The 21,896-nt window shown below is 50.5% G+C and overlaps 1 protein-coding gene across 2 annotated transcripts in view; it reads left to right on the plus strand.

Annotated features, from left to right (window-relative positions):
* Positions 1-21,896, plus strand: part of PRR5L (proline rich 5 like) — a 76,003-nt gene that overhangs the window by 12,412 nt on the left and 41,695 nt on the right. For both annotated transcript variants that reach the window (XM_081099335.1, XM_081099336.1), the window contains 2 exons: positions 19,435-19,723; positions 21,180-21,260. In XM_081099335.1, coding sequence (XP_080955461.1) covers positions 19,560-19,723; positions 21,180-21,260 — 245 coding nt within the window. In that variant the 5' untranslated portion in view covers positions 19,435-19,559. The remainder of the gene's footprint in view (positions 1-19,434; positions 19,724-21,179; positions 21,261-21,896) is intronic.

A 21,896-nucleotide genomic window follows, 5' to 3' on the forward strand; every position in this document is an offset into this window, starting at 1 on the left:
AGGAGGCAGCTGATCGATGTTTCTAACTCTCTATCTCTCTCCCTTCCTCTCTGTAAAAAATCAATAAAATACATTAAAAAAAGAAAAAAAGAAAACTTCATGCTGGCAATCCAGACCTATAGGTCATAATCTTTTTTGTTCATTGATGATCTATATGCAATATTTAAACTATTTATCAATAGAAAATTGAGTTTAGTAAGGACTTCGTGGCTTTCTTAAGTATTTCTCTACCCTAAGGGTTTGTATGCATGTATATATTTCCCTGTGTCCTGCCCTTGCGAAAGGTAAAATGTACCAAAATCTTGATTGAGTTGCAGCCTTTTTTCTTTTAATCTTTTTGCAGAGCTAGATCAATACAGAATTGATTGGAGAAATAGAGTCCGAGTCCCTCTGAAAGTCCCCTACTGTGTTTAACATCCGTCATTAAAAGGTTGTTCCCTGAGTTGCCTCTACATGCAGAATGTAAATGCTTGTTAAAAGCAAAGCTTACAGAAACAACCAGTGTGAAGTAATATCTCAGTTGCTGAAATTTGGGAATCAAACATTTTGTGGGGTTTTATGGAGGATGGGATTAGGAATTTGGCAACAGAGAGAACAGTGACCGGTTAAGCAGAAGGCACGGTTTTACAAGGGGAGATCCCACTTTGGTGCCTACAAGGAAGATGGGAGCGTGGATGGTGCAAGGTGATGATGGGGCATTAGAGGTGAACTTGATTCAATTTACATGTTTGTTAAGGGCTGGGGGGTTAAATGAGCTAACTGATGTATTGGGGAAATACTGTGAACCAGGTACAGCCACGGTTATGTTATTTGAGCCACCCAACAACCTGAGCAGATAGATATTCTATTCTCTGAGGTGTAAAGAGGTTCATAAGTTAATGTCACACAGCCGTTAACCTAAGCTCCTTCCCAGGACATTTTGACACCTAACCTGGAAGGCCTTCCATGAAGAACCCAGGGTCCCAAGTACTCAGGAAGGGCCTAGTGATTCACCTGGAAGTTTCTGGATCGGAAGTCAGGACCAGAGCAGTGCAGGAGCTCTGAAATGAGGGGACAGGAGGTGGGTGGACAGCGGGGGAACTGAAGGGACGGTCAGGATAATGCTGACAGTAGTAGTTATTCTGCAGAAGGAGAGAGGCCCTGTAGGAAGTGTGACGATAGAATTACTAGCACTGATCTGGCAGGGGATGGCTGTCATGTTGCAGAGCAGGACCAGGCAGGCGACTGGCATGCCAGACGAGGTGCCCAGAGGGGAAGACGGTGGTGGTGTCGGGGGAAGTCCCCTTGACCTCCTTTGGCATATAAATGAGGGAGCCCCATGAGACCTGCTTTCATTTTCACTGGACTTGGCCCTTTAACATTTGCCCAGTCACTCTCTTTCAATATTCTTTTCTTATGCTTTGCCAGTTTATGGCCTTTGTAGGTCAATTCTTGCATTTTATTTAGGGGAGAGGGAGGGAGGGAGAGAGAAAGAGGAAAAAAAAGCAAAGATTACTGATTACCAAAATTGGATTAAGTTCTGTCTGGCAGGGTTTAAAGAAATAGTGTTTACTCTCTAATTACCATCAACTAGGAATTTAAACGCTCTATTAAATTTGACTTATTTTTTTTAAAACTCTCGATTGTTCCAGCTCTAACGTGTTCTGGGATTTGGGAGGCTTTTGCTATTCTTCAAATGTCTGGAGGAAATTCTCTGCCTCCCCCCCCGCCCCGCCCCCCCCCATACACACACACACTGCTTTTTAAACATATTATATATCTGTAGCAGGATAGTACATATTATATAGACTGGCTTCCTTAAAAAGCAGAAGCTTGCCCAGCCAGCATGGCTCAGTGGTGGAGCATTGACCTATGAACCAGGAGGTCATGGTTCAATTCCCGGTCAGGGCACATGCCCAGGTTGTGGCTTGATTCCCAGTGTGGGGTGTGCAGGAGGCAGCCAATCAGTGATTCTCATCATTGATGTCTCTCCCTTTCTTTCTCTCTCTCTCTCTCTCTCTCTCTCTCTCTCTCTCTCTCTCTCCCCTGTCCTCTCTGAAATCAATATGAATATATATTTTTTAAAAAGCTGAAGCTCACAGCCAGGTGCAGCTGGCTCTGCCAGCCTCTGGAGAGCAAACGGTTCACCAAGTTCTTGGTCAGAAATTTAAGGACGCCTGAGTGATGCCTTTTGGATAGAGTGTGGCTTGTTCATCACCCTCCCCCCCTTCTGTAGTAAAAGATTATGCCTAGAATGAAAACCAACCACCTTTATTGTGTGTTTGAGCTTTGGAAAAAAGGTATGAGTATTCCTTATCAAAGCGGGTGGTGTGTGGGCATGGGACTTGGCTGAGGCAAGAAGGGTGTAAGCCTGACCCTCAGGGAATGCCTCGCTGGCCTGACCCTGTTCTCCAGGGCCTCATGTGCTCATGGGTCGACTGTGCCTTGAAGGGTTTGGGGAGCTACGAAACTCACCGAAAGATCTCTCTCCCTCTTTATTAAAGTAGGTTTTTATTGGTTTTCAGAGAGAGAGGAAGGGAGAGATGGAGCGAGAGAAACATCGATGAGAGAGAAACATCTATTGGCTGCCTCCTGTGCGCTCCCTGTTGAGCCCGAAACTGGGACGTGTGCCCTGACCTGTAATTGGCAACCTCTTGGTGCATGGGATGATGCTCAACCAACTGAGCCACAGCAGCCAAGACGCTCTCTCCCTCTTTAAAAAAATGTGTTTATTGTTTTACTTATTTATGCGCTCACTGGTTGATACTTGTGTTTGCCCTGACTGGGGAATAAACCCACAACCTTGGTGTATCTGGACAACGATCTAACCAACTGAGCTCCCAGGACAGTTCGTTCTCTCTCTCTCTCTCTCTCTCTCTCTCTCTCTCTCTCTCTCTCTCATGGCCTATGGGAAAACCTGGTCAACATCTACCCCGTTCCTGCCCAAACGGCCTAGTGTAATTATTTGCGCAGTTTATTTTGCGTATAATCATAGGTTACATGAAGGCATCTGTTTACCTCTCCAGGCTTTCATCTGTTTCCCTCTCCTCAATTCTGAGGTGTAGATTTCTGTCATGCACCCTTCAGTGTTCTGTTTCATTTTAGGGGCTTGCCACACACCAGCAATACCTCCAGTTTCTTTTCTTTAAAAAAATTTTTTTTTATTGATTTCAGAGAGGAAGGGAGAGGGAGAGAGAGAGATAGAAACATCAATGATGAGAGAGAACAATTGATCAGCTGCCTCCTGTACAACCCACACGGGATGGAGCCTGAAACCCGGGCATGTGCCCTTGACCCGAATTGAACCCGGGACCCTTCAATTTGGAGGTTGACACTCTACCCACTGAGCCAAACTGGGCAACACCTCCAGTTTCTTGCTTCTTTCCTCACTGGTTCCAGAACTTTCTCCAGTTTGTTGGTTCTTTTTGACACAGGCCGGGTTCTGTTTTTCATTTTTTAATAGTTTATTGCTTTTTAGAGAGAGAGAGGAAGGGAAGAGGGAGAGAAAGAGAGAGAGAAACAGCGATGTAAGAGTGTAGTGACTCCATCAGCTGCCTTATGCATGCCCCCTACCAGGGATCGAGCCTGAAACCTGGGCATGTGCCCTGACTTGGAAGCAATCCCACAACCTTTCAGTGCATGGGACTACACCCAACTGATGAGGTACACCAGCCAAGGCCAGATTCCGAGTTTTGTTGAAGGCCTCTGTGTCAGCAGTTCGATCTCAAGCAAAGACTAGGGTTAAGGGACCACTCGGGCTCCCTGGCCATTCAGGAGCTAGACGAGGTGTCCGCTTAAGCCGAGCCTGGGAGAATACCCGAGCGAACTTGTTTTTGTCTTTTTCCCAAGGACTGGGGCAGAAATCCAGCAAGGGCTGTGATGTGTGTCTGCATTATTCTGCACTAAGCTGCCTGCCACCCTGCCACAACCTGCTCATGACCTCAGCTGCGTAAATCCTCCGGGGAAAGCCTTTAACACTTGCTGCTTCATTCTGAACCCGGCTCTGGAACGGGTTTGGGACCGCTCCCCAGGTGTCTCTGGGGGAGGCCACGCCAGCCGCTGCGGTCATTTTGGAGAACTCTGCTGCGGCCTGCTGGCTGCTGGCCGCTGGGGCCCACCGCCGTGGGAGCCGCGTGGCCACCTTCATGGTAAACGTCTGGGGTCAGAATTAGCGGGCAAACATGGTAATCCTTTGCGAGGTTCTGAGATAATGAAAAATGTCATTGACTGAGAGGACAAGCAGTTCCTTCTAAGTTTCCCAAAAGCTCTCAAACCACCCAAATGTCCTTTCCAGTCCCCACGGGCCACACTCTCCTGCAGAACGGGACGAGGCAATGGAGGCCTCACCTTTTTCGGTTGACCTTGCCTTAGTTTTGCCTTGTAACTCGAGAAGAGGATGTCACCTTTCTGCCTCCGTCTTGTTTCAACTGCCCATCAATCACAGCCCTTGGTGTGTCCAGCTGCATGTATAACATGGCTTTGGAGTGTTTCCTGTGAGCCCCGGAGCCCCTGGGGCACGGGAGCCCATACTCCCTTCTTTGCCCCAAACGGCTTCCTCTCCTCAGATCCTGGCACCCCGTGAGCCTTCCATCATCTGGTGTTTAATGCACCGGAGTTGAACTCGTGACCTCCGGGCAGTGATGGCTCTGAGAGCCCATTCGGCTTTTTGACCCCCCGATGTTCAAGGCTGTCAGGCCTGACGGCGTGACCCGGGAGAAGGTTCCTTCCCCTTCATCTCCTTGTCTTCTGAACAGGCGTTTCATCTGTCCGTGCGGCTGAGAGCGCGCAGCTAAGTCTTAATAAGTAGCACATGTCCGTCTAGAGCACATTTCCCCGTCGTTAAAACTCCCGCTGGCTGCCAGACAGTAGCGTTGGCCTGCTCTGTCCCCCACCGAGGTTTTGTGTATGTTACGTGTCAGAAATGTAATTGCTCCCATAATGGCCAGTTAAGCTCCCGCTGGCCGATGTCTAGACTTTTGGTTTATCATCTGCGCCAGGCACTGCAGAATCACCCTGGACGGCGTGTCCGAGCCACGCCCAAACGATTTGCACTCGGAGAAACTCGGTACTTAAACGTGAGGTTTAGAGATGAGTAAGTAAGATGTGTGGTTCTTCCCCACAGTTTTGCTTGACTGGTACCAAAGCGGGGGTGGGGGGTGGCAGAGAGGGAGAGGATTTCTGGTGATTACACAGTGGCTTGCAGGCCAGGGGGATGGTGATGGGGTGATGAAACGATCATTGCTAGACGGTTGGTGTTAGTTGTCAGTGCCTGGAGTCCTGTGGACGTTTAGCGAACGCTGTTAAGCAGACAGAGACACTCGAGCTTGCATCCTGTGCGCGCAGTGTTTACTGCCTCACACATTCGGACTTCCAGGCTCTTCTGTCTGCACTCGCTTTCCAGTGAAGTGCTGAGGAACTTGTCTCATTCTTCCTGGGGAGCCTTTTCCGTAGTCCAAACGCGACCTTAACATTTTCTTCTTTGTAGGAGTGAGTGTCTGTCTCCGGCCGGCCTTTGTCTCCTAAGAGTTGGGAAGTTGGTCCTCGATCAAAACAAACAGGCTGCGCTATGCAGAAGGCCTGTCTCCTCTGCCAAGTTTGTAGGCTCCACTAGCCAGCAAACAGACCCAGGGGCCACGTTCAATAACGCTTAGGTGGCCCGTGTGGCTCAGTGGTTGAGCGTCGACCTATGAACCAGGAGGTCCTGGTTCTATTCCTGGTCAGGGCACGTGCCCGGGTGGTGGGCTCAGTCCCCAGTGAGGGGCGTACAGGAGGCAGCCGATCGATGATTCTCTCTCATCATTGATGTTTCTATCTCTCTCTCCCTCTCCCTTCCTCTCTGAAATCAATACAATTATTAAAAAATAATAATGCTTAGGTGGACCTGAGTTCAGTCCACTGTGAAGGGGATGTTTCTGGTCCCTTTTAAATGGGAAGACCGTTCTCCCTGGTGGCTTGAAAGTCCACGTTTCATTCCGTCACTCAAGACTGCTTTCCTGTGGCCAGCGCTGCGCTCACAGCAGGATGCTGCAGTGAACGAGCCGGGCAAGGGCTGTGACTTTGAGGAACTTGCATGCTCTCAGGGCTGGTCAGACGATGAACAAGTAAACAAGCACGGTGACTTCAGCTCGCTTCGCAAGTGCTGTGAAGAAACAGCCTCCTTCCTGTAAGGGCAGAGAGCGCGCGCTTGCTGCCTGGACAAGGTAAGAAGCTGTCGGCGACCTTCAAGAAGGGAAGCCGCGGGTGGCGTTCAGGTCTCGTCTCTTGCACTGGCAGACGGTGTTGCTTAACAGAGAGGGCTTAGGAGCTCAGGCCCTGGAGTCAGAGAGCATTTGACTCTGCGTCCCTCTGACCAGTCTTCTGACCTTGGGCAACTTAATTCCCAAGTTTCTTCATTTACAAAATGGGAATATAAAACCTACCTCACTGGTGTAGGGTGGAAGTGAACTGAGATGTTAGATGCCAAGAGTCTTGGTGCCCTCTGACCATCATGACCAGCCTGTGATGGTAGATGCTATATTCTTATCAGCAGTAAATATAATACAACAGTCTATGATAGGCAATTGATTTGCAAAATGGTCTCACTGCTCTTGAAAACCTACTTCTGATTTGGTTTCCCTCCAGTGGGCAGGGCGTGGTGTGGAGTTCAGACCCCGTTTCTCAGGTTGGCTCAGTGGGCTCTGTTCGCTGTGTGTTTCTTTCAGCCACAGCCCGGGTGCTGCTGGCTTGCCCTGTTGGAACTGTGGATCTGTGGGTTCAACGCAAAGGGGAATTGGGGACTCGGTGGTGGGGTAAGAGTGAGATGAGACCGAGAGCTGGTCAGTTGAGAGGCTGGCCAACTAGATGCTGTGGTAGGTGGGAGTGAAGCCTCAGCAGAAGGTTCTGGGTTTGCGCTGTGCCACCTGCTCTCTCAGAGGTGACCAGGGCTCTCGGGCAGGGGCTGACTGTATACCTGGTGATGCTGAAAGATCATCATGGCCATTGATTAGGCTGAACTCTGAATGGATAAGTCAGAAACCCCAGGGAAGGGAAGGGACTGGCCCAAGGCCACAGTGGCAGCGTAGCCCTTGGGTAAAAGGTGTGAGAAGGCTGGTGGCCATAGCTGGGATGGGATCAAATAAAAGTCACACACCTATAGGTCAGGCTCCTAAAGTGCCTGTCGGCTTGGTGAATTCATTGCCAACACGTACACAAAAATCGGGTGATTTTGCATTTCTAAAAATCTGGATTTCTTGAAAAAGTCAGACCTGGCAAAAATTGGGCTTCTATCCTGAGACGGTAAAAACCAGATTGGATGAGTCGTGGCTGCCTCCCGTAAGCAGGTGGTGTTGGAGGAAATGAAGGCAGGCCAGGGAGCTGGCACACTGTGGCGGGAGGGGAGGGTGTTGAGAGGATGGACTGTAATGGATAGAGCGCTGAGCTTGGGATCGGATCAGAAGCCAAGTTGGAAGCCTGACTCCCTCCGTGAGCTGAGCGATGTTGAACAAATCCTATAAGCTGTCTTTCTGTCTTTCTTTTTTAGGGGGCAGGGCAGGGGGCCCATGGCTGTTCTCACTTACGTATTTGGATAAGTCCTACATTTTCATGTTTCAAGATCCAAAGGCACAGGAAGGTTTATAGAGACAAGTCTTCTCCACTGGGTTCCTGCCACCCAGCTCCCTCCCCCGGGAAACCAGTGTTAGCGGTTTCCGGTGGGTCCTTTCAAAGGCGTCTTACTCACATTTGATGAACTATGTAAACGCTCTTCTCATCTTTCTTTTATGTCGATGGTGGCATGATGTGTACACCCACGGTTCTACGTTTAGCTTTTTAGCACCCTTGCATTCAGTGTGTCCCCTGGAGAGCACCCCGATCAAGGCAGAGTTTTCACCCTTCCTTGAGCTGCATGGGGTTCCAGCGCAGGGGACACGCTAGGTCCCACGGCCAGCCCTCTGTTGGCCGACATTTAGGTTCTTTCCCATCTGTTCCCGTCACAAAGAAGGCTGCAGTAAAATCCCTCCTTATGTGGGTCACTTGACACGCCTGGTGTAAAATTCCTGGAAGTAGAATTGCTGGGTCAGAGGCGGTAGCTTTTGTCTTTGCGGTCGGTCTTGTCAAATTTCCCTCCATAGCAGCTGCCCCACACTGCTGCCCAAGCAGTGTGTGAGAGGGCCCATTGCCCCATACCCTGGCCCTGTGTCACCTTTTGGAGTCTGTGAGGGTTTAGTGAAGAACACAGTGTTTTATAAAATGTTAATGCTAGCTACAGTTTTTGGGGGACCCTACCATGGGCCAGGCTATGATCTAAGCTGTCTTATTTAATCTTCACAACGTTGAGAGCAGTATCACACTCATTTGACACACGAGGAAACAAGATTCAGGGAGTTTGAGTCATTTACCCAGGTCACGCAGCTCATACATTGTAGAGGCTGAATTTAAACCTAGAATGATCTAATTTCAAAACCAGGATATTTGCATCGGTAAAGCCCTAGTTTTGGGTGTTGGTGTTCTCAGGTGATACTTGCTTACAGTTCCTGTGTCCCTCCCAGCCACAGCTCGCCTCGCATGGCTGGTTCCTTTGCTCATTCATCAAATATCTGCGAATCTCTGCACTGCAGTAAGCCCTGGGGATGCATCTGAGAACAAGATAGACATAGTCCCTGCCCTTATGGACTGAACCAAAGCAATAAGAAATAGATCCGTAGTCATTTATTGTGGTAGACTGTGACAGGACAAAAAAGGAGGTGAGGAGAGTGGTCCATGGGGTGATGTGATCTAATCAGGGGTAGAGGTGAAGGAGGGCCTCTGAACAGGTGATAAAACGTGTGCAGGTTTGACCCTGGACAAGTGGGGGAAAGTATTTCACACAGGGGGCACAGCATGTGCAAAGGTCCTGGGGTAGGGAAGAGCAGGTGGTGTTGGAGGAAATGAAGGAAGGCCAATGAGCTGGCATGCAGTGGTGGGAGGTGAGGGTGTGAGGATGGGGTTTGGGGATTTATCCTGAGAGCTCGATGGAACCTTTGAAGGCATTGAAGCTGCAAGGTGATGTGAGTGTAGTGGGCTCTGGACTGTTGGGTTCTTGCCCCAGCACCTCCTGTCACAAGCCGTATGACCTTAGACAAGTTAATCACCTGGCACTTCCATTTCCTTCTCTGTAACATGAGGATGGTAATACCATCCTGGAGGTTGTGAAGATCAGACGTGGGGGCTCTCACACATTTTGACTGCTACATACAGTCTGAAGTATGTGATACATTTCCTGTGGGTTCACATGAGTACACATGTAACCTATATGTCTCCCCAACATGCGATTGATGCGCTCTGATGTTTTCTATTCTAACCTATTTCATTAAAGATTGTTGGTTGAGACCCTCTCCATTCATTTTATTTTTAAATATATTTTATTGACTTTTTTACAGAGAGGAAGGGAGAGGGATAGAGAGTGAGAAACATCGATGAGAGAGGAACATCGATTCAGCTGCCTCCTGCACACTCCCTACTGGGTATATGCCCACAACCAAGGTACATGCCCTTGACCGGAATCGAACCCGGGACCCTTGAGTCTGCAGGCTGACGCTCTATCCACTGAGCCAAACCAGTTAGGGCCTCTCCATTCATTTTAAAAACACAGAAACGATACATGTCGAGTGCCTGTCCCACAGTTGGCCTCATGAAAGGGTCCTGTTGCTCTCATCCTTGTCGTCATGATAAAGGTAATTCCGGCTGCAGTTCGAGTGGATGGGTCGAGGTCAATGACAGTGTCTGAGTCCCGGTGGCTGAAGGACGCTGGCCTCCCTGCCCCTGTCCCGGGACGGGGAAGAGCCCCACGCTGGGCCTCCTGACTGCGGGAGCTCCCGAGGGGCGCCTGTGAAACGGGCCGCCTGGGTGGTTTCCTGGGAACTGGCTTTCCCTCCTTTTCAGGCTGCCACTTCAGACTGTGCTGTTTTCTTTGACTTCTTTGTTACTTACGCGCAGAGTGGCTTTTTCCTGGAAGCCTCAGTCATTACCAGCCTCCCACTTCTTTATTTCAAGTTGTGCCATGATTCGACTTCCCTTTTCAGAGCCAAGGGTCGCTGCCTTAGTGGAATTCATTTGCATTTTCCACGAAGGGTACCACCTTCTTCTGCCCGCTGGCCCCGCCTGCTGGCTGTGCCTGGTCCCTGAGCCCTGCCCTAGGCCGCTGGGATGAGAAAGCAAGATCCCACCTTCTTTGTCTCCAGGAAACACATCCTGGATTCTGAGTGTGGAGGTTCTCAAGGTGAGCCTGGAGACCGAGGGCAGCGATCGGGCCCAGTCACCCCGTGTCCGCCACAGTGTGTCACGAGCCCAGCACCCCAGCTTTCCAGGCAATGGAAGCGAACCCTTTAAGCACCAAAAACTTAACCTTGAAATCACATTTTCCTAAAAGTTAACCGCCTTGGTCCTTCAAAAGAGAACACCTACCAAAAGACAGTGGTTTCTTTATTTTTATTTTTATTTCCAATATATTTTATTGACTTCAGAGCGGAAGGGAGAGGGAGAGAGATAGAAACATCCATGATGAGAGAGAACCATTGATCGGCTGCCTCCTGCACACCCTCTACTGGGAATCAAGTCCACAACCCGGGCATGTGCCCTTGACCGGAATCGAACCTGGGACCTTTCAGTCCACAGGCTGACACTCTATCCACTGAGCAAAACTAGCTAGGGCAACACTTTGGTTTCTTTAACTCAGAGACATTAGATAAAGAACTTTTTGTGATGATGATGATGATGATGATGATGACAATGATGGTGGTAGTTGTGGTGGAATTGTGTCCTCAAATTCATATGTTGAAGAGCTAGCCTCCAGCACCGCGGAATGTGACTGCATTCGGAGATAGGGCCTTCAAAGGGGAGGGTAAGTTAAAATGAGGTCGTGAGAGTGGGCCCTCATCCAGTCTCTCTGGTGTCCTCATAGGAAGAGATTTGGACACACAGGGAGACACGCCAGGGATGCTCACCCACAGAGGAAAGGCCACGTGAGGACACAGTCAGATGGTGGCTGTTTGCAAGCCAAGGCGAGAGGCCTCAGAAGAAACCAAGCCGGCTGCCACCTTCACCCTGAGCTTCTAGCCTCCAGAACTGTGAGAAAATTAACGTCTGCCGTTCAAGTCTCAGTCTGTGGTATTTGGTTACGGCAGCCCTAGATGGTGGTAACAAAAATAAACAATAGGTACCCTTTACCAAGCACTTACCGCAGGCCAGGACTATTTTAAACCATAGTTGAATCATCTCATCCAACCCCTTAGCAATCCCGGGTTACATGCCCGGGTCACACAGGAAGCCTGGTGCTGGCACCTTCGCTTGACCCTCCACTGCACCTGTGTCTGGCACCTGCATAGTTCCGGGAATCCTGGCAGGCACTGCGTAGGCAATCTTTCTCATCGCCACAGCGGCTCGCCAAGGTGGCTTCCTATTCCCACTTTTCAGATGTACACACTGCAGTTCAGAGTGGTCCCACAGTGAGTGAATTCCTTTCTTGTGGCTGCCGTAACAACTGTGGCTGCTTTAAACAATAGAAATTTATTCTCTCACAGTTCTGGAGGTCAAGAGACCAGAATCAGGGTGTCACAGGGCCATATTCCCTCAAGAGGCTCTCGGGGAGAACCCCCCAGCTGTGCCCGCTACCCCCCCCCCCCCAGCATATCAGTTTCTAGCTGATACTAGGAAATCGGGGAAATCGGTTTCTTTTCTCTTCCAGCTTCCTTGGCTTGGGGCTGCATCCCTCCAGTCTCCGCCTCCATCTTCACATCACCTTCTCCTCTTTGTAACTGTGTTTTTGTTTTCCCTCTTCTGTTTCCAATCTCCTCTGCATCCCTCTTACCAGGATACAGGTGATTATATTTATAGGCCCCCCCGGATAATCACATCTTCCGCCATCGAAGGTAATATTCAGAGGTTCTGGGGACTAAGAGGTGACTATATCTTTGGGGCGCCACTTTTTCTTCCCACCACAGTCAGTGAGTGGCAGAGTAAGCATTGATGCCAGGGGTTGTCTGATCCCAAAGCCTCTAGTGACTGCTCATGCTTTGGAGCTCCAGGCCTGGCGCCTCTCGGCTCCTTTCTGCAGGGGCGGGTGTCGCTAGCTAAGAATTCCCCGGGCGCTTTGACCCTGCAGTTCCACTGCTGGAATGCATCCACACGAAGGGTCATGCGGTTGCTAAGACTGGCAAAAATGCTCATTCTTTGTGGTAACAAAAACTAGGAACTACTGAAAATCCACCTGTAGGGGACTGGTTAAATGAAGTTTGGTAACCCTTAAATGAAATAGTTAAGAAACTATCCTGTATAATAAAAGGCTAGTATGCAAATCGACCGAACAGCGGAATGACGGGTCACTGTGATGCGCACTGACCACCAGGGGGCAGACGCTCAATGCAGGAACTGCCCCCTGGTGGTCAGTGTGCTCCCACAGGGGGCACCGCTCAGCCAGAAGCCAGGCTCATGACTGGCACGCACAGTGGTGATGGCAGGAGCCTCTCCCGCTCCACAGCAGTGCTAAGGATGTCCATCAGTTGGACTTCTCCGAGGGCTCCCGGACTGCAAGAGGGCGCAGGCTGGGCTGAGAGAGGGCCCCCCCCCCCCGCCCGAGTGCATGAATTTCATGCACCGGGCCTCTAGTTAAAAATAATGAAGTAGGTAAATGCATAGCAAGTGATATGGGAAGATGTCCATGATATATTATTAAAAGGAAAGAACAAATTACCCATTTTTTAAAAATATATTTATTAATTTGTATTTTTTTAATATATTTTATTGATTTTTTACAGAGAATAAGAGAGAGGGATAGAGAGCTAGGAACATTGATTAGCTGCCTCCTGCACACCTCCCACTGGGGATGTGCCTGCAAACAAGGAACATGCCCTTGACTGGACTCGAACCTGGGACCTTTCAGTCCACAGGCTGATGCTCTATCCACTGAGCCAAACCAGTTAGGGCAAATTACCCATTTTTATTAAAATATTATGTGTGCACTTGAGTTTGGCTATTAAAAAGTAAATTAAAATTTAGTCCCTCAACCATGAAACAATATTTCAAGGGCTCAGTAGCCACATATGGCTCATGGCTATCAGATTAGACACACAGACGGAGAACGTTTCTGTCGTCTCAGGAAGTTCTGGCCAGAGCTTCCTACGTTATTACGTGGCCAAAGGGAGGCCTTTCATTCTGTATGTGGTGGCCTTCTGTGAATTTACATTTTTTTATAACAAATCAGCAGGTTTGCCATTATCAGAAAAATAGAAGCACATTCTATTTCTAAGAAAACATTCTATTTCTTAAGTTGGCGGTAGTTTATTACCATTATTGGAGGTGTATGTGCTGGTGGGTGTATAGCCTCCTTTTAAAGTATGTGTCATGAAAATATTTAAGCATATACGGGGGGGGGGGGGGGAGGAGACTTGCCTGGTGGGGCACAGGTGGCAGGCCAGGCCTGAGGCTGGAGGACTTGCAGCCGAGTCTGGTTCCTGAACCCAGGGCTTCCCAGCTTGGCCACATCACTCAGCCAGTTTGAGACTCAGTTTCCTAATTTGACAGAATTCTGCTCGACCTGCTTTATAGGGTTAGAGTAAATCTTAGAAGTGTGATGATCTGTGGAAAACTCCGAAACTGCCTGGCCTGCGTGGCTCAGTGGTTGAGCATCTACCTAGGAACCAGGAGGTCACGGTTCAATTCCCGGTCAGGACACGTGCCCGGGTTGCAGTTTGCTGGTTGATCCCCAGGAGGAGGCGTGAGGGAGGCAGCCAATCAGTGATTCTCTCTCATCCTTGATGTTTGTATTTCTCTCCCTTCCTCTCCCTCCCGCTCTGAAATCAATAAAAATATATTAAAAAAAAAACACACCACATGAAAAGAAAAACTCTGAAACTGAGGAACATGCTACAGAGACTGGAGGAAGGGTCAGTAAACAACACGTGGGTTACTAAAGGCCTGGGGAGGTGAGGTCCCAGTACAGCCCTGTGACCACCACTGGGACCAGCGACCTTGCCTGCTCCCGGATGTTTTCTAGGTCTCGCTGAGGTCGCCATGAGCAGGAGGAAGTGTTGCCACAGTCCCACTAATGACCTCGCTTGGAGATTTAGAAACAACCGTTTATTGTATTTATTGGACAAGCAGTGATGTGGCGTTTGCTGTTTGCCATGCACAGTTCTAGGTGCTTTACAAACACGTACTCATTTTATCCGAATGCAACCCTGAGGTAGCCACTGTGAGCATGCTCATTTCATGCAGGAGGAAATAGAGGCTCAGAGAGGTCAAGTCACTTGCCTGAGGCCACACAGCTAGGGAGGGGTGGCTGTCCAACTTAGGCCGTCTCTGCTTTCTCCTTTCACCCTGCTCCTCTTGCCCCCATCAACTGTGGTCAGAGAGTCCCTTGTGCCAGTTTCTCTATCTCAGGGGCACGAGGTTCAAATTTTGATATGAAATCTCGTGACTGAGTGTTCCTGACTAACCTGTTAGGCGCGATTCCGATGTTCTGGCTGAGCTTGGTAGCATGACTAGGTGGGAGTGGGCTGTAGCATTAGGCCAGTCCGGGCGCCGGTCCGTGATTTGCCACTCATTCGCTGTGTGACTTCTGGCAAGTTGCTTAACGTCTCTGATCTTCCAGGGGGGTTTGTAAAGGTGACGTTTACAGACTGTGACAGTGCTCATCGTCCTGTCGGGCAGGCGGTCGAGGCCTCCCTAGTCGCTCTCCTTTCCTTCCTCCTTATCTGCAGCCGCAGTGTGCTTCAGAGATGAGGTCCCCATGCCTGTCTTCCAGGAGTCCACAGAAGGCCTAGGTGGGGGCTGGGGAACCTTTGAGATCAGGAGTCAGGGGACTTGCGCTGGTGCCATTGGACAGGTTTCTCTGATTACCTGTAAGTGGGCGCCTGGGCAGGCAGCTTTCTGATTTGTCACGTTTAGGCCAGGACAGGCCTGTGCTGGCGGGGCCAGCGCCGCGGCGGGTGGGCATGGGGAGCGTCACCTTTTCCCTTCAGGCCACTCTTGTCACCGCTGTGCAGCTTCCTCTCCACAGAGCTCTGCAGAGCCTGCTGGCTCTGTCCAGAGTCGGAGTGGCGGGAACACAAGCAGCTTCGGGTGCCCTCCGCCCGCCAGGACCTGGGGGCGGCAGGTTCTGCAGGTGCAGCATGAGTCAGATGCAGCTCCTCATGTTGTGGGTTCCTCTGCTGTGAGGTTGGGGTGGTGGTGGGGAGGCTGTGGGAGCTGCAGGCATCGCCCCTTTTGGCTGAAAATTATGGAAATGGGTCATTTGTGTGGATGGGGCTGCCCATGGGTCTTGCTGGATATGCCCGTGGCTTGGCGTGGGAGGCCTGGGGGACACCAGGTGGGAAGTGGAGGGGGACTCCTGGTGTCACGCAGCCTCCTGGAGAAGTGGCCGTCTTGGCAGGCAGCCGGAAGGTGAACACGTGGAGGAATCCATCCAGCTCACTTTTCTACTTGCCCGTACAGCTGCCACTGAAGGGGAGGCGGTTCCATCACCCCAAGTTTAAGATTCTCGTAAAGGGCGTTAATATCCTGTGATGACACAGAGGAATTGCACTTAGCAGGCCCATTTAAAGAGGGGCTGGGAAATGGACCGTCTTTTACTGAGCAAGTTAACTCCTTAAGCCAGCCAGTGTCAGGATCTGAGGGGGTGTCTGTGGTTTTAGGGCTTCTTTGCCTCATTCATTGATTTGTATAGATCTTTCCAAATTCCGGTGGCACCTGTGGGGTTATGGAGAGCCTCTGAAATGTGAGCATGCGTATGATGATGCCCCCAGCATTCACTGATAAATCTTCGTCACCACTGACTCATTCTGAGAATGGGGTGGAGGGGCAGGAGACTGGAAAAGAAAATGGGGCATGACTCTGCTTTCCTCTAAATTTCACAAGTGGAGGACAAGCCATTCCCTCTTTGGCTCTTGGTCTCACAAGTTCATTGTCACTGGGCCCATTGCCTGTGGACAGCTGCAAGCCCCTCCTATGCTCTCTGGATGGCTGGCCTCAGTGCCTGTCTGACAGCCTCGTTCCTCTTCTGACCAGAGCAGCATTGAATTGGGAGGTGACACCTCCATGTCTCTTTCTTCAAATGTAAAACCCTCTCCCCCTCTCAACCCGAGGATGGACATTTATGGCCAAAATGTCTCCTTTTCTTTCAGCGTTGGTTTTTGGGTCATAGCAGAGTTAGCTGGTGAGAGAGGTGGCCATGGGAATACTTCTGGGCTAACCTGTAAACCCTGGAGAAAAAAAGTGACCATAACCCTGGTGATGTTTCCTTTTGTTCTTCACTCTGATGGGATCCAAAACTCACTCTAAGCCACTGACTGAGACTTGAGGTTCACTAAAGAATAAGCGACTGACAGGACAGGTGTAGAGGTGCCAGAAAGAATGCAATTGGTCTGACAAATTGGCAATTACAAAGTAGTCATGGGGCGTAAAGTGCAGCATCAAGAATACAGTCAAGCCCTAACCGGTTTGGCTCAATGGATAGAGCATCGGCCTGCGGACTCAAGGGTCCCAGGTTCGATTCCGGTCAAGGGCATGTACCTTGGTTGCGGGCACATCCCCAGTAGCGGGTGTGCAGGAGGCAGCTTATTGATGTTTCTAACTCTCTATCCCTCTCCCTTCCTCTCTGTAAAAAATCAATAAGACATATTTAAAAAAAAAAAAGAATACAGTCAATAACATTGTAATAGCTGCGTAAGTGCCGGTGAGAATGGAAATATCGAGGGGAACACTAGGTAGAGTATATGATTGTCTAACCACTAAGCTGTACACCTGAAACCCAGCCATATATATAAAAGCCTAAGCGACCATCTGATCATTTGACCATCCGGCCCATAGCTATGATGTGCAATGACCACCAAGGGGGCAGATGCTCATCACAGGAGCTGCTGAGCTGCAGTAACTTGGCAGCTGGTGTTCTCGGGTGACACATCCAGAACCAGAGAGGAGGGAGCCCAGTTCTGGTGTGCATCACCTGAGAACTGCCCTCTTGTAATCCAGGACCCCTCGGGGGATGTTGGAGAGCTGGTTTCGGCCCGATCCCGGCAGGCCAGGCCGAGGGACCCCACCAGTGCACAAATCTGTGCACCAGGCCTCTAGTACCAAATAAAATTGAAAGGTAAAAAGGAAAGGAAAGCTATCGGTCTGAATGGAAATAGACAATTCCTGTGGGTGTTGGGTCTGATGTCTGCTGGGTATGTCATTTCACATCTCGTCAGCCCTGTGAGGTTGGCGGCTGACAGCTAAGGACTCTTAGACTCCGTGTACCCAAAGTCTCACCACTTGGGAGTGGCCTCATTAAGACTCGAACCAAGGTTCACTCCAAAGCTATTGCCATTAACCAGGAAGCCATAAAGTCTCCCAGGAACTGCTCAGGGGACAGTATCCATGAACTCAGTTAGATTTAGATACGCAGAGAGGAAAAGGAAGAGAGTTCTGGTCAAGAGGAGCAGTCAATACAATCAGAAAGCCTGAGAAAGGGAATAGAATGAGGACATGGAACAGTGCCTGCTGGTTGTAAGCTACAGAGGGCAGAGGTCGTTCTCCAGGGTCACCGTGGTCTCCCCAATGCCTGAGTGAGGGCCTGCTGCATAGTTGGTGCTCAACAGATATTTATTGCATGAATGAATACACTGACAGTTATCTTTTCCACAGACAAGGAGCCTCTTGAGGGCAGGGACCAGGCCTTGGAAATCTTTGGATGGCCTACAGCTCCTGGTGGTGGTAAACACGTAATAAATCTGTTCTGATGGGATGAATGAATGAACGGCAGGTCAGGGATGGTGGGAGATGTGCCCGAGTGAAGAGACACTGAGCAATACTTTACGAAATCCTGAGTACTGCACATGGGCTGGCACGGTGAGGGCATCCCTAAAAGGCTTTCAGTGCCAGGACAAGGAGCTGTTGTGTTCTCCTCAAGGCATTTTTTTAAGCTATCTTTTAATGCACCCTCTGGGGGCTCTGCAGAAACCCAGCCAGTGCCTAAACTTTGATGGCATTGCAAGGGAACTACAGTCAAGCATAGCTTAGGAATCACGTTTCTTTTTTCGCTTTCTTTCTTTAATATATTTTTACTAGTGACCCAGTGCACTGCTTCGTGCACATCGGAAGGAAATTAATTAAAATTCCTGGGGCAACATTGTGGCTCAAAGGGAGTGTTTGGAGTGAGGGGTGGGGGAGGAGAAAAAGAAAGAAAACTCACGCTCGGGTCTTCCGGCTCGCAGCACTGGCTCCAGCACAGGGACTAATGCAGGCGGTCCAGCGTGGTGGCCAGGGGGATGGGACTAGGCAAGATGGACAGGACACGCCCTGGAGCCAACCTCCCGCAGTCCCTCCCCAGCTGGCTGCACCTGGGGTGGCGCCACAGCTCAAGGGCATCTGTGGAGTGAGCGGGCTCCCTTTGGCAGGTGGGGTCCCTTGGCCTGGCCTGCAGGGGTCGGGCCGAAACCAGCTCTCCGACATCCCCCGAGGGGTCCCAGAGTGTGAGAGGGCGCTCTGCAAAGTTGCTGTCGCACAGGGTGTGGAATGCAAACACAAGTGTGCAGTAAACCAGATTCGGCTGACAGTGCCCCAGCAACAAATAACCCACGGCCAAAGGTGGAATTGCATGGCTCTGCGAGGAATTGGGCTCTCTCCTCTCTGGTTTCGGGGTGCGTCACCTGAGAACCACCACTGCCAAGTCACTGCAGCTCGGCAGCTCCTGCATTGAGCATCTGCCCCCGGTGGTCAGTGCGTGTCATAGGTGCCAGATGGTCGGACGGTCACTTGGCCATATATATGTATGTATAGATTTCAGACAGAGGAAGGGAGAGGGAGAGAGAGATGGAGACATCAATGATGAGAAAGAATCATTGATTGGCTGCCTCCTGCACATCCCCCACTGGGGATCGAGCCTGCAACCCCAGCATGTGCCCTGACCAAGAATAGAACCATGACCTCCTGGTTCATAGGTTGATGCTCAACCACTGAACCACACTAGCTGAACTAGAAATCACTTTTCTTTCTGGTTGGTCTCAAACTGACCCCCTTCACTCCCTTCCTACTGTGGGGTGACCACACTGTTTAAACCAGTGGTTCTCAACCCTCTGGCCCGTTAAATACAGTTCCTCATGTTGTGACCCAACCATAAAATTATTTCTGTTGCTGCTTCATAACTTTAATGTTGCTACTGTTATGAATCATAATGTAAATATCTGATATGCAGGATGGTCTTAGGCGACCAGGGTGAAAGGGTCGTTCGACTGCCAAAGGGGTCGTGACTCACAGGTTGAGAACCGCTGGTTTAAACCAAAACAGACCTGTTAAAACTTCTGGATGGGACCCCGTAGGGTAGAGGTGCTATGGGGGGGGGGGGGGGCGGGGGGGTGTCTTGGAGTTGTTTTTAGGATCGTTTGGCTCGAAAGTCCCAGCTGACTTCCTCCAAAACGTGGTCTCTCAGCCCAGGATTTCTCAATAAACGCCGCCCTCTCTTTCCAGGTGTTGGCTAAATTTGTGGTTTTAAGAAAACCCGAGCCTGCAGGCAGCCGCCCTGGGAGAAGCCCTTTCCGTGGGCAGTCGGAACCTTCTGGACCAGAGGAGAAGCCGTCCCCTCACCTGGACTTATGACCCGCGGCTTCGCCCCCAGCCTGCCTGCCGAGGTCCACAAGATGGGCTCCTTCCGCAGGCCCCGGCCGCGCTTCATGAGCTCCCCTGTGCTCAGCGACCTGCCCCGGTTCCAAGCCACCCGCCAGGCCCTGCAGCTGAGCTCCAACTCGGCCTGGAACAGGTAGAGGAGGCGGCCACGGGTGGGGTGGGGGCCGCCCGGGCCAGAGCAGCGCCGGGGCCGGGCTTGGCGTCTGCTGCTTCCGAGGTCTCTGCGTCAGAAGGTCATGGTTACAGGGACAATGGACGAAGAGAGGATGCTTTCCTACAGGGACTGTATCCGAGCTGTCCTGGTTTTAGCAGGGGCAGAGTGGACCCCTGGGGGCCTCCAGGCCAGCAGAGCCAGTTACCTAGCCCTGGACAGTGGGGTGGGAACTGACAAGACTGTTGATGCTCATTTGTCACATCCCTACTCAGAGGACCCACGGGTGGGACCATCTAAGTAAACTCAAGTCACCTTCTACCTATGTGGGAAGGTAAGACGTGTATCTTTGAACTATGTGGGAAGGTAAGACGCGTATCTGTGAAAAGCTAAGAGACCATCACATGACGTGAGCCGCAGGCGGCTGGGAGAGGAGACACTGGGCTTTTTTATTTTGTTTATTTTATTACTGTGTCTACTCCTCCATGGAGAGTAGCAAGTCTAAACTCTAGAAAGAGAAAGTCCTTTGTGCTGTTAACATTTCCAAGTTGGGTGATAAATAATTGCTACCCATTTGCTGAGGTGGTTCGGGACACTGGGCTTCTTTGTAAGGTGTCTCGCCGACCTTTTGCACACCAAGCAGAGGAGAGCATCAATACTCTGCCTTGCACTCCTGTGGCCACTATTTTTCAAATCTCTGCACTTACTCTCCGGATAAATTAAAGGCAGCATTCTCTGGAAGCATCACTGACTGCTTTGGGGTCAGAAGTTGTGGATTTTCTCAGTGAACGTGGCTCTTATGATGGGGAAAGAGCGGAGGCTCTGAAATGTTTTGATGTTCACTGGATCCTTGTTCTTTAAAAAAGGCCTGGGACCCTTGGAATCAGCTCCTTGCGGAACTATTGGGGTCCCAGAGAAGGTGGAGTGGAGACTTGACTGTGGCCCTTTAAGAGATTAACTTGGGCGGGAGCGGAAGGGGCAGTGAGGCTGGCCCCAGTGAGATTCTTCCAAGGAAAGTACTGTTAGAAAAAGTAAGACAAGGAATGGTCATTTCCCACGAGCCCCAGGCTGCCCTCTGAAGACAGGGCCTCCTGGGAGAAGGAACCCCAGGCCTAGGTCCCCGCTGCTTGCAGAAAGCACCATCAGGTTCCTCCAGGCTCAGCAGGGCTGCCAGTGAGGGAGGAGGAAGGCTGCCGGCCTGGAGAAAGCAGGGCGGGGGGCGGGAGGGGGGGAGGGCTGCCTTGGGGTCCTCGTGACTTCAGTCTTCCTTCCTCTCCGAGGGCCCTGGTCAGAAAATGATGGGCTCCGGGGATGAAAATGTGGCCCTGTTTATGCCGCGTTTTTTTCCCTTCCAGCCCCCCTCATCCCCGAGCTGTTTGTTGACATGGCTGTGGGCAGATCCTCTAACCAGAACTTGCTTCTATTTATTTCCCTGCAGCGTGCAGACCGCCGTGATCAACGTTTTCAAAGGCGGAGGCTTGCAGGGCAACGAGCTCTATGCACTGAATGAAAACATCAGGTACGCGCAGGCCCGGCCAGAGGGCAGATGGCGCTAGCCCACCCGGGGCCTTACCTTAAGTTTTGTTTTCTGCTTGATTCTTATTGCTGCTTCTGCTGGCTTTGTGCCTCTTATGGCTGTTCAGTTCTGAGACCCTGATTGGTCTAGGTCAGGGGTCCTCAAACTACGGCCCGCGGGCCACATGCAAACACAAATGTTGTATTTGTTCCCGTTTTGTTTTTTTACTTCAAAATAAGATATGTGCAGTGTGCATAGGAATTTGTTCATAGTTTATTTTAAAACTATAGTCCGGCCCTCCAACGGTCTGAGGGGCAGTGAACTGGCCCCCTGTTTAAAAAGTTTGAGGACCCCTGGTCTAGACTTTTACTCCAGAGGGGCCCATCCATTTGTTCATGGATGTAGTGTGTGTGTGTGTGTGTGTGTGTGTGGCGGGGGGGGGGGGGGGTAGAGGGCTCATGGATGGTAGCTGTCTTCTGTTCTATAAACACTGACTGTGCTCTGCTTAACCTTCAGGCACCATGTTAGGCAAGATGCCACGCAGTTGTAATCACTCTGCTGGGGATTTTACTGCAGGTCTTTTTACTAAGTGAATGACGGACTTTTTTGTGCCTCAGTTTCCTCTTATGCGAAACAGGG

The sequence above is a fragment of the Myotis nattereri genome (assembly GCF_964212035.1).
Source record: "Myotis nattereri genome assembly, chromosome: 9".
NCBI lineage: Eukaryota > Metazoa > Chordata > Mammalia > Chiroptera > Vespertilionidae > Myotis > Myotis nattereri.